Source organism: Saccoglossus kowalevskii, chromosome 6, assembly GCF_978046115.1.
Source record: "Saccoglossus kowalevskii chromosome 6, keSacKowa6.1, whole genome shotgun sequence".
Classification (NCBI taxonomy): domain Eukaryota; kingdom Metazoa; phylum Hemichordata; class Enteropneusta; family Harrimaniidae; genus Saccoglossus; species Saccoglossus kowalevskii.
In genome coordinates this window covers 32,081,781-32,098,920 of record NC_140646.1, presented here as the reverse complement: position 1 = coordinate 32,098,920, position 17,140 = coordinate 32,081,781, and the positions used below count along the sequence as shown (strand labels likewise).

Sequence of the window (17,140 nt, the reverse complement as noted above, 5' to 3'; positions counted from 1 at the left end):
AGAAATACTGATGTGAATTAGTTCAACATTTTTATTTTACTTGTGTATAATTGTAGTTATGAAATGTTGCAAAGGGATGAAATATGAGGAAAAGTGCCGAAAAGGTACAATAAATCAAAACAGTTTTTTTTGTGGTCAACAGACTATACATAACCTGTATGAGCTACTCTCATCGATAAATTGTATAAAATATACGAAAAATTGAGCGTTTGGCATAAAAATGCAAAAATGATTATTTTAAATTATGTTGCTATGACAACCACGATATCATACTTTATTAATGATCTTTTCCCAGAAGATCAAGATGGTGCACTACATATATACTAATAGAAAGTTGAATATCTAGAAAATGAAAAGTGATATAAAAAACTAAATTGCATTGTCCTATCGGCGATAGTTATAGCGCCCTCGCCGACCATGTCAGGCTAAGTCACATTGTGAGTGGAACACGCCACCAGTCTTAACAATGACATTTTGGGTGAGGAAGGATGGAGACAGATTCACATTGGTATTCACAGAACTGTTGATGAGCGTAACTAAACCTTCTGCCCAGAGTGAGGGTCCAAATTTGTGGTACTGCATTTCTAATTGGCCAATATTTCGCCTGCTCTAAAACCCTTAACCTGACTGGGTCAAAGTCTGTCATATTTTAACATAATTTACCTGGATATTGTCAAAATAAACAGAACTCTATCATAAATATCTCAAGGAGGTCGATTTCTCGTTACATGTAAGTTTAATAATCCACAATATACTATATACAATATTGTGCTGATCATCTGGAGATTGACATGATGCAAATTTCTTTTATTTTATCAGGTATCAGTTTATTTTTTGTTTTATCAGTTCAAAATTAACCCCAGGTGGGCAGACCTTCCCAAATACACACGCTACTAATAAAAGAACAGACGCAGTTTAGAAAAGTCAATACCTCGAACAAACAAACAAGTCATTCACTAGAGTCACTACTGAATCTTCGATCAGTGCACAACCTACCAAAATGGTCATTAACTGACTTTCCACCAAAGAACACACAATTGTATGCACTTGCGGGTGAGGTGACATGTTCATGGATATGTAACAGGCAAAAAAGTCACACACAAAAGCTAATTACTCAAAAACATTCTTTGTCTCTCTGCCCAATGCTCTGTCTTTACTTGGGGTTAAGCTCAAACATAAACAAAATTCTAATTTTAATAGTAACAGAAAACATAAAATTCAGTCTGCAATTACACCAAAACTATAACATTTTGCATTAAAATAATTAATCAGAATTGTGAATGAAGGTACGTACTTTGCATTATGCGTATTATAATTTGTAGAAGTTTATGCTGGGCCACTCATTATAGGGTTTGTGCATATATTTTGTTATTTCTCTAATATGAAGGCTATAATGCGAATATTTTAATGTATAATATCTGTTAACGTATTCCCAACTACTGCATGTGTATAGAACGGTGTTGGTTAGTTCAGTGAGTTATTTTGGGAGGCCGTGTGCAGCATGGATCACCATGTATGTAGCTAGCTGACTTGGCGGTGAATGACTTGTTTATATATTCATGATATTATAATGCTGGGCATCGTCTTTAATAAATAATAATATATCATAGTCCAGAGTCCGATAAAGTACTAAACGCCCATCCGAACTGTTGTCACGTATTACCGATATATTAGCGGATAGTTTTAAAACACAAACTAAAATGATCTATAATCTACCTACGTACACCGTGGTTACAACTTGAAAAAAATGACAGCTTCCGGAGAAGGGTCGTTTCACCATTCTTGAAACATTTGGTCACACTAATATTTTGGCTCTTTTGAGGTAATTGTTTACATATTTAACGAATTCCATCAGATCATTTATTATAAGTTTTCCCCTCGCCTCTCATCTCCGAACTGAATACATCATCCAGTTTCGGGTGATCAGAAATCCTCGAATCATGACTGTTATTAAGTTTCAAGTTATTAGACGATTTATTTTTTTCACCGGAATTTTGGTATTTCTAGAAACTAACAATTGCTTTTCTCCGGGCTCTGCATTTATACCTTTGAATCCATCCTGATTTCCAGCGGCCTTACCAGTGGCGGCGGCACGAAAAAAATGTTGCCCTCTCCAAAATCAAGCTGAAACCCTTTTTGTGAGCAAAATTTGCCCCTCAAAATGCATGATAGCGATAGCGTTTCAAAGGGTCTACAATGCAACATTTTTAAGGGGCATGCCCCCAGACTCAGTAGTCTTAGGCGCCGCAAGCTTAGTGAGCAGATCTCGTCTCCCATGCAAAAATTTGTGCCGCCGCCTCTGTGTATGTAGATGATGGGTGGACGAAGTACAGGCTTGCTCCAGCCGCAGTCCTGGGTTGCTGTGCTCCAGTCGACTTCAAGCAACAGCGAAATGAAGGAGCATGCGCAGACACCGGCGGTTCTCCAGCTGTGAATGTCGCGAGCGCCCAGCCAAGACGGTGAAGGGATTTTCAGCGTACGGTGCAATCTCGGTGTTGGTTACAATTTATGTTAAAACTAGGTATGTATGAATATACTGACTGCGATGTAATGATGCCAGTGTAAATATATCCATTGAAAATGCCATTATGATCGAGGGATACACGGTAGAAGTGAAACTTAACAGTGCACTCGCGTTTAACCAGTAGGTATCTCAGGTATGTATCGGGTCCAATGAACTGAGACGTTCACAAACCAGGTCATGGCACAAGTGCTTGACGACTTATATGTTGTTGTTCGCATAAAATTAACTCTAGAGGCAATATCATTTAAAATACGTATAAATACATGCACAACTAATAGTGCCCACTCTAAAACATGTACGCCTATGGAGGAACATGAAATTACGGGTTACAGATACATGTATATGAACCCATTATTTGTGACCATTGTCTGGTGAAATCAGTCTCACATTTACCGGTAGTATAGTATCACTTGAGCCCCTGTGTATCGTGAACGGTGTTTGATGGTACGATGAAGCTATTTGTTATGAAAAAGGAAATACCCCCCTCCCAACATTGGATGGACGTCAAGATGAAGATGTTCCATTAGAATGGGAAACTTTATACACAACGTCTAATTATTTGTTGGCTTCATAATTGTTACATATTTTCATAAAATTAGCAGGCTTTATTTCTATATTTACGATAAAATACAATATTTCTTATAAGTTATGTCATATTTTATTTGATACAACAAATTAACTGCTCTTCAACATTTTGAAAGTAACAACAATCCTTTTCATTAAATGAAAATATGGATTGTTCTTGTATTTACAGCTTGCACCAGAATAAATTATTCAAGTAAACCGCCATCTCCCTATCCCACCTCCTTTCAACATTCTTAGAAACATTGTCAGTGGTGTTTGTTATGACTGTGAGAAAGTATGAACACTCATTTGCAAATGCAAAGTCCTACTCTGATAGGTTGCTTAAATTTGTCATGTATTTGTTCTGAATTGTGATTGCTGCAAACAATTTCTGTTTATTTTGAAGCCCAGGGTAATAAAATAATTGATCAAGAAACCAGTAGCTGATGAATAATTGTGACTATTTGTGCCCAAATTAAATGAAAAAATATAGAAAAAATACATAAAAATATGCAAAATAATGCATAAAAAGTTTGCCTGGAAAATCCATATTTACACTATTGTTCTTGTATTTTGAAAAAATAATTATTCTTTATTTAGTCTTTTTAAATTAGCTATTAGTATTGTGAAAACACTTCTGAAAATTGACATGAGTTTAGTGAGTTTCCAGGGTGATAATATTTGTCCATATATACAATGGAAGGTTATATCCCATAATGCATTGCATATATGTGCAGTAACATGCTCAGTAGTACAACATTTGAATTCTGCTCTAACTGCTGACAACATGCATAAGTGTTTTGGATGTAACAACATCCAATCAAATTCTTAAATCATGCATTTCAAAGCTTTAAATACTCTCATTCAATATGCGTTTTCATTTTTGGAACTAATGAAAACTGCAGATAGATAGGAAAAACTACATCTGTGATTGCTGTCTTTCTAAGTACATGCTAAAAATGCAATGTCCTGGTTAATGATTCCACTGTGTACAGACCTATGGCCAGTGTTCCCACATAAGCTTTTGAGTGCATCCCATAATGCACCATTTACCCGTGACTTACTATGACTGCTCCTCCATGCAATGCTCTACAAGTATTTGAATTTGATGAGACACCAATATGGTTGCTATGATATCTAGGCAACATTTTTCGAAGTGTCAAACGTGGAAGCCATATATCCTGACCATTACAAGTATTACCTACCAGCAGTTTTAACTTGACCCCTGGTGAAGCCTGGGTCATGTATCCGTGATGACTAAATATAGTGGAGTGATTTATCAAAAAATATGACAATTCTGTTTATTCTATTTGAGCCATGAGGCTGAATAGTAGTGAATTTTCCTGTTTCTTGTCTCCTCGTATAAATCACACATGCAGAAATCGTCCACTTTTCGGTGTTGTAGCTGACTGGCTGTTCATGACGGTAACCTTCATAACATCATATTTTTCCGCTTTTATTCACGAGACAGATTCTTTAGCTGTTTGGTTTGAAACAAAAATATGGCAAAAAAAAACATTATTCACTAAACACAGTTCATGATAAAAGTAATGTTTGTTGATTTCTTTGACTTATAGGTGTACAACTGGCAATATGAGGCGCATCACTAGAAATAATGTCCGCCCCGTCATCAAACCGGAGGATAATGATTTTGAAGTGATATGTGTGATAGAGTTTTCATCCAAAACACCTGATTCCACTCGTGAATGGCTTTTGTCGCATATACAGTCGCCAAGATCTATGCATGGCGCTGAGCTTCTCGTCAAGATCATGTTAGATAAAGATGATAAAGAAGGTAATGTTGTAAATTTTTCAACCATTCTAATTTCAACAAATGTTGACAAACAAATCAGGAAGTTGTACAGCCTTGAAATCCACTTTTACTTCTCCTTAAAGCAGTCTGGGTCAAATTCAAATGTTGTACTACTGAGCATGTTACTGCACATATATGCAATGCATTGTGGGAGAAAACTTCCAATAGTATATAATGGAAAACTATTATCATACTAGACATTGACAAAATTATAATATAAATTTTATCGAGTTTTAACAATTCTAGAATTTGTATCAACAACAACTTCCATATTCATGAAATTCAATGTCATCGAGCAAAATTTTGAGATATGATGAAATAAGCTCACCTTAGAAAGCAGTGCCAATTTTGACCATTTTTCATGACATTTCGGACTCTTGTATCTGAAAAATAGTCATTTATATTTGATCATTTTTTGCATCAGAAGTTTACAATATCAAATAAATTAACCTTTTCACCGCCAGACTTTCTTGCCCAAATTTTTCTGCACTTTTTTTTTTTTTTTTATATTCTTCTATATTTCTGAACAGCCAAAATTTAAGTCAATTTTCAGTTTTTCCCCAAAAAACTTGGCTATTTTTGTCCCAATATACTGAAGGAAAGTGCGGACTATAAACAGGACAATTTTGTGAATTTGTGAAAAAAAGAGAGAACTTGTTGTGAAAAGGTTGAGGAAATGGTGTTTTGTATTAATGGTAGCCTTAAATTATCAAAAATTACATAATTCAAACAAATTAGGTCAATAACATGTTGTCATGTGCCACTCAGTATGCAAATTGATTTATGGTAATAATATGCAAAATGCTCCCCTGCTTCTATTCGCATCATGCACCATGATTTTACTGTGAGTACTTCATGAATTATTTCTTTGTACAGGAATTCTCTTTATTGGTGCTTCGCCCGACAGACTGCTGGAAGGAGCTGAAATCATTGGGTTGAAAAAAAAGTGTCATGATGGCTTACTTAGGGAGTTTAATTTGAAAAATTCAGAACAGTTTGTGAATATAGGTGAGTGTGTTAGTTGGTCCATAGATGTGTGGTGTACTCAAGGCACACACTACTATATTTATTAATCACAATCTGGTTTTGTTTTGTAACTTGGCAATTTTTTTTTTATTGGCTATAAGCAGAGTATTTCATAAAGAATTTCTTTCACCTGGGTTACAGACTTTTTAAACTGTTTTCTTGTTTTCAAAGCTTCGGTGTGATTTCTATTTTCTTTGGGGAAACGGGATTTTGTCATTTTCTGTCCATCCGTCTGCCTATTGGTTGTATATCCATGTCATCACGTCACAAACATGCATTGGCTGATCTGATTCAAAGTTGCCACATTGCTTTAGAGTTAATTTTTGTTTCACAACTGGCACATATTTTGTTTCTAAATATGCACATGTATTGCTATTTCTAAGTCACATGTTGACTAGTTTGGTTGGCACACAGACAGAACATCATGCAGTACATATGCACATCATTTTGTTTCATGAAAATACAATATCCAAAATGGCCGACTTGTGTCAGACATGACTGTATCTTGTCATGCTTTGTCAGATGGAGTGCATTGTATATTGCGTCTCAATTCCTGTCCCTGCTTTGAATTTAGGTGAGAAACATTTTTGAAAAACTGCAACTAGAGGTTGCTGTAAACAAAATAGTATAGTTAACAAAAGTTAATAAACTGTGAGCTGACAAACTTTGTCAATTTATAAGCATTTGTCGATGAGTAAAGTCTGCTCTCTACTTTCTTCATTTTGATTTAGATGATAAGTTTTTATCCAGTGCTGAGGTACAATATGTTATTCGGAATGCTCTTGAGAAGATTCACTCCAGTACCACTTTGTCACTGCCTGGCCTTCCAGACATCAAAGTGTGCGAAGGTGAAGCAATTAGTAAGTATTGCGGCATTGGAATTGTATCTTTCTCATATAACAATCTTTGATTAATTTGAGTACATGTTGTTGCTCTGATTTTCAAACAAAGTCGCAAATGCTATTTTGTTTGTAAACAAACCTAATTAACTGTGAATGGTGGAATTAATATAAATTGCAATATCTATAATTATGGCTACTCAAACATCACGTGCAGCTAGAAGAACTATTTGAGACAGCCGAGAAACATGGATTTCTTGTAGAGAAAATGAATAGAAGTGGTACGTGTGTGTTTCAATAAAATATAATAATAAAATATGACCCTGACATAGTTTTTCAACTCCCAAATTATCCGCAAAAAATATGAAAATATTACGCTATAGCCAAAGATAATTTGCATGCTGGTTATTCTTGCTTAGGCAGAATAGTGTGCAAAGTTTCAGAGGTTGGTACAAGTTAGTTGAAAGATGATGGCAGTCTTATTTCAGGGGAATTTTTACGTTGCGAGTTAGAAACATTGGTGTTCGATGTACTGCGACTCTGCGCATTCAGAACGTTTGAAATCTGTTCTATCTTCTAGTTTGTTGACCCCAGATCACACAATATGCGCAAGTGTCCAAAGATGAACGTGCAAACACTATCAATTCGGGAACAAGAAATTGCATTTATATTTGATACATTGAGCATGCCTCTCTCAGATTTGTTAAGTTCCAATTGTAAATGTACAAGTTTACACAGCACAGTTTATGTATTTATAGGGTAATAGAATAGAATAGAATAGAATAGAATAGAATAGAATAGAATAGAATAGAATAGAATAGAATAGAATAGAATAGAATAGAATAGAATAGAATAGAATAGAATAGAATAGAATAGAATAGAATACTTCAATAGAACCTTCATGGCTATCAAACCCCATATATCTGTGTTGACACAAAGTAGTGAAAACTGAATATTCCAAATACTATTACTCACAAAAATTTTTATTTAGTCCCTAGGTGCATAGCTAGTGGAGTTATATCCAAGTTTTATCCTGTACATAATAATAATGAAGAGGAAATATTAGCCAAAAAATGGTACTCCACAATCAACATAACAACTCTTAAAATACAACCAATTAGTAAGTATTTTGCCTCATCATCTGTGACCTTATTGTGACCTCTTGTGCCAGAGACAATCACAAAATATTTTAGCAGTGCGTGTCACTGGGTGTCCTTAATTAAGGGACTCACAGTAACCTTTCCAGTTTACTTTCCTTGCAAGCGTTCTCAAATTATGAACATTTTTAGTCATTGTAATTAAATGTTTTTTAGTATACATGATAGGCAAGGTTCAGTAATTTGACTATGTTTTTCTCTCTCTCTCTTTTCAGATGATATTGCTCACTACTTTGGTGACTCAATCGCTCTGTACTTTGCTTTTCTCGGATACTACACCATGAGTCTGATAGTGCCGGCCTTATTTGGGCTTTTCTATTATGTGTATCATAGCTTCCTTGATAAAAAAGAGACAAATTTTACCGCATTCGCAATTTTCAATCTTGTTTGGTCCACGCTATTTTTGGAGGCATGGAAGCGAAAGTGTGCTGCAATAACGTATCACTGGGGCACGTATGGCATGGTGAAGTTTGAAGAGCCACGCCCTAATTTTGTGGGTACAGTTGGGAGGAACCGGATCACAAATAGAGTTGAGTTGACATATCCGAAATGGAAACGGTCCCTGAAGAAGTATTTGGTATCACTACCGGTGATACTGATGTTTCTGTTCATTGCAATTGTTGTGATGCTCGGGTATTTTTGGTTTGAAAAATGGATACAGGAGAAAATGGACGTGGAAAGTTACACAGGTCAGCTGATGCAGTTTGTTCCGAGTAGTTTGTATGCTGTGATTATTGTCATAATGAATGCTATTTATAGAATTGTTGCAACGCTGCTCAATAATTGGGGTAAGTAAGTAATTATGACATTTGGAATTCATCCTTCTGTTGTTACCATGGTAATCCAAAATATATTGTTTTCATGACAGAATGCGTAACTATAAGTTTTTGGAGGCGGCCGAATTGGATATTACCGATATAAGCGGTTGAAATATTTTTCAGTTAATGATGATTGTATTACTAGTTGTCTATGAAACTGAAAATGTGTGCAACATGGGGATGGAGTCTCAGAAAGACTCAATTGGTATAACTAATTTTATTTAAATAAGTAAAAATCAAAGTGGATTGATAGCAGCATCTGAATATGGCCATTTCCTGTCGATGGACGAATTGCTAGCAGAAAGTAAAAAAATATTGTTTCAGCCAAAATCAGGTGGTTCAACAAAAGGAAAATGGTACGTGTACTTGCACTTGTGTAGAAAAAAATTGAGGAAGTTGTAATGTATATAAGTAACCTTTTCACTACCAGTCCCCTTTTTTCATCACAAATTCACAAAATACTCCCGTTTATAGTCTGCACTTTCCTTCAGAAGATTGGAACGAAAATAGCCTAATTTTTTGAGTAAAAACTGAAAATTTACTCAAATTTTGTCTGTTGGCTCCTTAATTAGGGTTCATTTTCAAAAATATTGAAGAATATAGGAAAAAAAGTGCAGAAAAATTTGGGCAAGAAAGTCTGGTGGTGAATGAAGAATACAGCCCATGACGTAGTGTCAACCAGCTCTACAAATAATGATATCAAGTGATAACCTTTTTATCACATCATCAAACTCAGAGTGTGAAAATTACCAGGAAATACACTTACGAATTGTATGCTTAATTACGCTAATTATGTGTGATGTCTAAGCTTGTTGGTGAACAAAAATTTGCAGTTAGGGCTACCGATGGTTTTCAAAATCGGCAAAAATTATCCTTCTTAGCAATATTTTATCAAAATAATTGAGTTATTGCAATTGCACCATGTGAGTAATCATTTTTATCTGGTCTGTAATTTTTGTATCGCAGCAATAAAAGTCGGTACCACCGAACAATTTGTTTTTCTCTCTGCGTATTGTATGAGCACACACAAACTGATGATGTTTAACATGCATATCGTCAAGTTTAGTGGGAAATTTCAGTTAGTGATATTTCACACTACTGTGAATAATTAGGCACCATGGGCATGTGATAACAACCTATAATAAATAAAATTTTAGAAATATTTTTGATTGCAAGTGATACAATGTTCTACCATTACTGGGCTGTAACTAAAGACTTCAACAAAATGAATGTTGTTTTTGTTTTGTTTTTATTAACAGAAAACCATCGACTGCAGTCTGCCCATGAAAACAACCTGATTATGAAATTAGTCGTAGTACGTATTATTAACATTTCGTTATATTATTCAGTTTTACATGAAATTCCAATTAATGCTTAATTAATTGTTTCTATAACAACGTCATTATTTATTTGTATTCATAGTTTGATTTTGTGAATTGCTTCCTGTCACTCTTCTACATCGCTTTCTACTTAAGAGACATGGACAGGCTGAGAAAGGCAAGTCACATGATTCCATAACGTTCATTTTCAACTCGGTTCAAATTCTGATTTCAAAATCTGTTTGTTTATCAATTCAGTATTTATGGCGAGTACTTTTTTTTTTTTTTTTGGTCTTCACCCATATTTGTTTTACAGTTAGTGTACATTGTGACCCTAAAATACGACTGGTGTTAATTGTGTTGAAAGTTCTGCCAAAAATACTGATATTGTTAAACAAATACAAGAATTCATACTAATTATGTATGTGTTGTTTACTCGCCATTTCAACAGATGTTCAGCAATTGTCTTTTAATTTTTTGAACACCATTGTTTTTCCTGCCAAAATGTTTGATACATTTTGCACATTTGTATATTTTCTGTTAATTTTAGACAAAATAGACACAAATTCTCATTGGTATAGATATTGATCGGAAAAAAACACACACACGTTGAGTTTAGCATTCAAAGCGTTAAGAGCTATATGAGTCGTAGTTTTCTGTCTCGGAATCACATAAAATCAAAACAAACTCTTTTATTTAGTTTAGTCTGTATTTCTCTCATTTGTAAAAAAAATATCATAATTAATCCAAATCTAAACAAAATATCAGCAGCAATAAAAATATTATCATACTGAGTTTAATTGTTCAACATTATTTTAGCATCTGGCTGCATTACTGGTGACCCAGCAAATCGTTGGTCAAATATTAGAAGCCTTTTTACCATACCTGATGTGGACTAAAGGCCGTATTTATCAATCAAAGAAAAAAGACATGACCAAACAAGAGGAGATTGAAAAACAGAGTGACATGTATGTGTACGAGGTATGTGGTTCCTTAATATTGGGACGCTTGCTGCCTTAGTAGTCAGAATGCGGACACTGTGGCGTTTTTTGCCAGCCCACATGGGTATATCTGACAAAAATTGGCATACACAGATCTGTACTAGCTCAAGATTTACTGTGACTATGCTGTCAGTAAAATGACCAGTGAAAGTATGTCAGTTCTTTAATTTCACTGCGAGATTTTCATTGCTCATCCCGCAAGATGAAAACCCAGTATTGTCTGTTTCTTAAAAGTTAACATCATTGGATAACACCATCTGAACTTAAATTGTGCAGTGACCATTTGACCATTTGTTCATGAAGTTTTTTTTTTTACGCAGGGAACTTTCGATGACTACCTAGAGCTCTTTCTCCAGTTTGGATATGTGTTTTTGTTTTCGTCAGTCTACCCATTAGCCGCCTTGTGGGCGTTACTTAATAACATTGTAGAACTACGTACCGATGCATTTAAGTTGTGTACAGTCTTTCAGAGGCCATTCGCTCATCGTACTACGGGTATCGGCGCGTGGCAGGTAAATTAGTTTATTTGTTTTAATATCACTAATTTATTTTTTCACTTTAAAGAAACATATGTGGGATTTGCTTTATTGGAAGTGCATCTCCAATGTAATCCATGTACCTTTTAACGTCTTGCTTTATACAGCAGCAATCGCTAATCAAAGATTATTTTTATTTACAAATATGAAATGAATATGGCTTAAAAAATAACACCAATGTAAGTAAACATATCTGAGGTATTGATGTGTGTGAATATGTTTTAATAAAATCTGGTATTGCAATTGTTCATTACTAATGCTTTGATTTTCTCCAGGCAGATGTAAGTTTTTATTTTTTACAAATAAATCTACCACATGGCATATTAATATTTGTATCAAATTATGAAATATTACCATACACAATATTAATATTTGTATACAATTATGAAATATTACCATATGTTGCATTAATATTTGTATCAAATTATGAAATATTACCATATACTATATGACATTCCATATTTTTATCATATTTGCTGTTGCAGATCACATTTGAAGTCATGAGTGTTCTGGGAGTTATCACCAATACAGCTCTAGTTGCTATGTCAACAGGAGCTCGCCAAATGTTGCCTGACTCCTCTGATATTGAATTCATTTTGATATTTGTTGCTATTGAGGTGAGTTTCCTTGCACTTTTAACGTTAAAATGTTGCTGTTATGTTATTTTTTGTTGCATAGTGGTTTTTGACTCCCGTGTGCGAAGCACAAAAGGGAGTCTTTGCAGTTACCCTGTCTGTATGTCTGTATGTATGTATGTATGTATGTCTGTATGTATGTATGTATGTATGTATGTATGTATGTATGTATGTATGTATGTATGTATGTATGTATGTATGTATGTATGTATGTATGTATGTATGTATGTCACTTTTTTTGTTCCACCGTTATCTCAAGAACCACTAATCAAATTTTGGTGAAACTTGGTACATAGATGCTCTGGGATAATGCGCAGAGCTGATTAGGTTTTGGTAAAAATCTATGAATATTAATTGCCTAATTTGCATGATAATTAGCTGATTTTTAGCTGTTCCAAAACTGTTCCACTGATATCTGAAGAACCACTCATTGGATTTTGATGAAACTTGGCACATGGATGCTCTGAACTAGTGCGCAGATTTGATTAGTTTTGGGTAAAAATCTATGAATATTAATTACCTAATTTGAATGATAATTAACTGATTTCAAGCTGTTCCATGACTGGTCCACTGATATTTGAAGAACCACTCATTGGATTTTGATGAAACTTGGCACATGGATGTTCTGAACCAATATGCAGGTTTGATTAGTTTGGGGTAAAAATCTATGAATATTAATTACCTAATTTGCATGATAATTAACTGATTTTAAGCTGTTTTATGACTGTTCCACTGATTTTTGAAGAACCACTCATTGGATTTCAATGAAACTTGGCACATGGATGCTCTGAACTAATGCGCAGATTTGATTAGTTTGGGGTAAAAATCTGTTAATATTATTAATTACCTAATTTACATAATGATTAATCAATTTTCGGCTTTTCCACTGATATCTCAAGTACTAATCATAACATTTCAATAAAACTTGGTACATAGATGTCATATGACACTGCACAGATCTGATAGTTTTTAGGGTAATATCAGTACATATTAATTACCTAATTTGCATAATTAATTAATTTTCAGGGGTTGATATTTCAAGTAATAATGATCACGTTTCAATGAAACTTGGTACATAGTTACTTGAGGACTGTGCAGAGACCTAATTAGTTTTGGGTAAATATTTGTGCATATTAATCACCTTATTAGCATAATTAGTTAATTTTCAGCTTTTCACCTGATATCTCAAGTACTAATCATCACATTTCAATGAGACTTGCGACATAGATATTCTAGGACTACGCAGAGACCTGATTAATTTTGGGATAAATAATTGTGCCTATTAATTACCTAATTTGCATAATTAGTTAATTTTTTGCTGTTCTATGGCTGTTGCACTGATGTCTAAAAACCACTCATTGGATTTTAACGAAACTTTTCAAGAGTACCTGTCACATTTCAATGAACCTAGGACTATACACCATATTAGTTTTCGGTAAATATTTATGCTTCTTAATCACCTAATTAACATAATTAATTAATACTGTATATCTCAAGCATTGATCATCACATTTGAATAAAACTTGGTACATAAATGGTCTAGGACAATAGACAGCCTGATTAATTTTGGGTTAAAATCTGTTCATATTAATTCTCTAATTAGCATAATAATTAATATTTTTTTGGTTCTAATCACCTTTCAATGAAACTTGGTACATTGTGCAGACCTTATTAGTTTGACACTTAAATCTGTTCATTACCTTATTTGCATAATAAATTTTCAGCGTTTCCATCAACATCTCAAGTTCAAGTAATTTTGAATTAATTTTTAATGTGTCTCCAATACTCTCAGCACACGGGAGTTCTTTCTAAGTTTTCTTTGATTAACTCTTTGAATGCCAAAGCCAATTTGTTCAGACATTTTGTTCAGCTCATGGACAAAATTTTCCATTTGGTCCAAATTGAAAAAAATTTAATAAAGTTCAAAATGTTGCACCAACTTTCACTTTCTAGAAAGCATGATTTATTGTTATATAGAAGGCATTTGAGTTATCACCCAATGAAAAAAATGTTGTTCTATTCAAGTCAATATTATATAACAATTTGAACAGAAACAGATATAGTGGTGACAATGACATGACAGTTTTGTGTTGTATGATTACATTATTAGGACACCATCTTACCATTACCGGTATATGTTTCTAAACTAGCTAAACTAAAATTTGCATATTAGGTGTCTCATTTGCATTATTAGTTATTATCTTGCATTATTATACATCTGTCACCGTAACGCCATAAGTTACAGCATGCCATAATTTTGTGGTATTTCAGTGGGTATTTTCATCCTATCGTATAAAGAAATGCAAATTCCAAATATGAAATGATTACGCACGTAAGCATCCTCTAATAATAAAAACAAACATGGCTGCCATCAAGGTTTGACCGGACTCCACACAAAGAAGTTAGCTGATTCTGTTCTAAACTTTTTGGATTTTGGCATTCCCATGATGTATCCTTGGAAGGAAAAGATGTATAATAATAAGGTTATTACGAGAACACCTCAAAGTATGCACTCAGACAGTACGTCGCACATCAACCTCCGGTGTGCGTTGGCCGATACTCTTGTCTTGTCTTTGTGTATACTTTGAGATATTCTCGTGAGGTATAACCTCATATTATTAGAAAATCAGTGATTCATTTAACATTTGCTTAGTTAAGATTGTTAGGCAGTCATTTATCCCTCTATGTTTCTGTTTTGTTTACAATTGCATATTCAGTATCTTGTTTGCATATATAAAGCTTATCTTGTGTAAATTGTTGAGAGATTAATTATCTTTTAATTTCTGATTAAAGTTTGCATATTAAAATGTCTCATTTGCATAAATAATCCTCATCTTGCTTTGTTAGGAAATCAATTACCCCACTAATGTTTCTGTTTCGTTTTAGCTCATTTGCATGAAAAAAAACAACATTATTTTGCATTGATAGGAAATCAATCATCTCTGAATGTTTATTGTTATTTTAAATTTTGCATATTAAAATGTCCATTTGCATAAATTAATCCTCATCTTGCTTTGTTATGAAATCAATTATCCCACTAATGTTTCTGTTTCGTTTTATCTCATTTGCATGAAAAAAAAACATTATTTTGCATTGATAGGAAATCAATCATCTCTGAATGTTTATTGTTATTTTAAATTTTGCATATTAAAATGTCCATTTGCATAAATTAATCCTCATCTTGCTTTGTTATGAAATCAATTATCCCACTAATGTTTCTGTTTCGTTTTATCTCATTTGCATGAAAAAAAAACATTATTTTGCATTGATAGGAAATCAGTCATCTCTGAATGTTTATTGTTATTTTAAATTTTGCATATTAAGTGTCTAATTTGCTTACATAATGATTTTAACATTTCTTGCAATCTAGCATGTTATTATTGGAGCTAAGATGTTATTAGCATTTATGATTCCTGATTTGCCCAAATGGATGGAGGAAGAACTTGGCAGAGAGGAATATAAATCCAGACAAGCACTGAGACAACAGAGAATGCTGAATCACAAACAATCCAAAGAATCTAACGTATGAAATACTGCCCTCAAGTGTTGGCAATTCAAGAATACTTAAAACACTGTGTATGTCTGTGGTGGTACTAATGATAGCTCATGATATTGAGATCTTATATGCCATACCTCTTTGAAGTCAATCCTGAGGCTGATGAGTTTGTGATGTCAAATTATGCATATATCTACATTAATTATGCATATATCTACATTAATTATGCATATATCTACATTAATTATGCATATATTTACTAATTATTGTAGTGCTGATGATTTTATCTGCTTGAGATAATCGACCGTACACGGGTACTTTGGTACACCTTGCATACATGTAGCTAGTCTGCAGTAAAGGCACATGTAGGGCGTTTAATTTGAATTAGACCCTTGACAAATTAGAGAACCGTATGATTGGTGTTACATGACTTGCCAAGATGACACGACCCTGGGTAATGTGGTGCCAGAGGACCATGGGATTGGTGTTACCTGACTTGTCATAGTAAAATGTTCCTGGGTGATGTAGCACCAGTGGGCCGTGTGATTGGTGGTACTTGACTTGCCATGGTAATATGGCCTCAGAGGGATTACCCCGGGTAATGTAGCCCCCTGAGGGCTATTTGATTGGTGGTACCAAGCCCGACAGCATTGGTTCCCATTTATGAAGTGTATCTGTAGAGAAACTACAGTAATCTGAAATAAAAAAAAATTACGGAGTATAATATGTCATAATATTTACAAAATAAAATCAATTTTTTTTTAAAAAAGTACTTCAATTCAATGATTTACACTAGTTATGTTACAAATAATTGTGTGTGATTAACAGTAACATTTTGCAATATTTTGTATAAATAAAGGTGTGCTCTTACATGTTTTTCACTTTGTATTATTGAAAACTAAAAAAAATAAAAAAAAATATTGTTTTGCTCTATTAGAATCTCATTTCCAATACATATAAACCTAAAATTGCATACTGATTCATTAAAATATGACATATTTTGTCAATCTGCAAACCTCATTTACATAAATTTGTTTACTTCTAATAGAGCAATTACAGTATTTGCTTTCAATTAATAAACAATTTTTAAAAAGAATATGTTTTTGAAGTAAATGAAGTCATGGTGTTATAATTATTTATATGTAGTAGTCTGTTTGTTTTTATCACATGCACTAAATTGTTACTCCAAGTTTCAATCATTAACGCATTGCCCATTGAAAGGATCTACAAACATACCAAAATAAATGGAGGACAAGGGGCGTCCTCAGCCGATGTGTTTATTTAGTTGCTGTTTTGCTTGTAGTCGGTGTAATGAAACGTCACGGTCTCACTGTGGTGTTTTCGATATAAAACAATTTGCAAGTAATGCGTAAAATACATTGTTTTTGAATGTTTTGTTTTTTGTTTTTTTA

At 33.7% G+C, this 17,140-nt stretch overlaps 1 protein-coding gene across 1 annotated transcript; it reads left to right on the top strand.

The window, feature by feature from the left end:
• The first annotated feature begins 2,424 nt into the window (after positions 1 to 2,424).
• On the top strand, positions 2,425 to 17,123 carry LOC100369138 (anoctamin-10-like). Its single transcript, XM_085500848.1, has 12 exons — positions 2,425 to 2,657; positions 4,666 to 4,883; positions 5,778 to 5,909; positions 6,659 to 6,787; positions 7,758 to 7,886; positions 8,139 to 8,711; positions 10,001 to 10,056; positions 10,164 to 10,238; positions 10,880 to 11,041; positions 11,382 to 11,573; positions 12,083 to 12,214; positions 15,603 to 17,123. Exons 2-12 carry the CDS (start codon positions 4,682 to 4,684, stop codon positions 15,759 to 15,761), a joined length of 1,941 nt encoding a protein of 646 aa, XP_085356974.1. The 5' UTR covers positions 2,425 to 2,657; positions 4,666 to 4,681; the 3' UTR covers positions 15,762 to 17,123.
• Positions 17,124 to 17,140: the final 17 nt, after the last annotated feature.

Bases quoted from the DNA above. Each gene is read 5' to 3' on its own strand.
- LOC100369138 (XM_085500848.1), top strand. From the start codon at position 4,682: ATGAGGCGCATCACTAGAAATAATGTCCGCCCCGTCATCAAACCGGAG. The intron at 4,884-5,777 runs GTAATGTTGTAA...TTCTTTGTACAG, and splicing joins AGATAAAGATGATAAAGAAG to GAATTCTCTTTATTGGTGCT. The intron at 10,239-10,879 runs GCAAGTCACATG...ACATTATTTTAG, and splicing joins ACATGGACAGGCTGAGAAAG to CATCTGGCTGCATTACTGGT.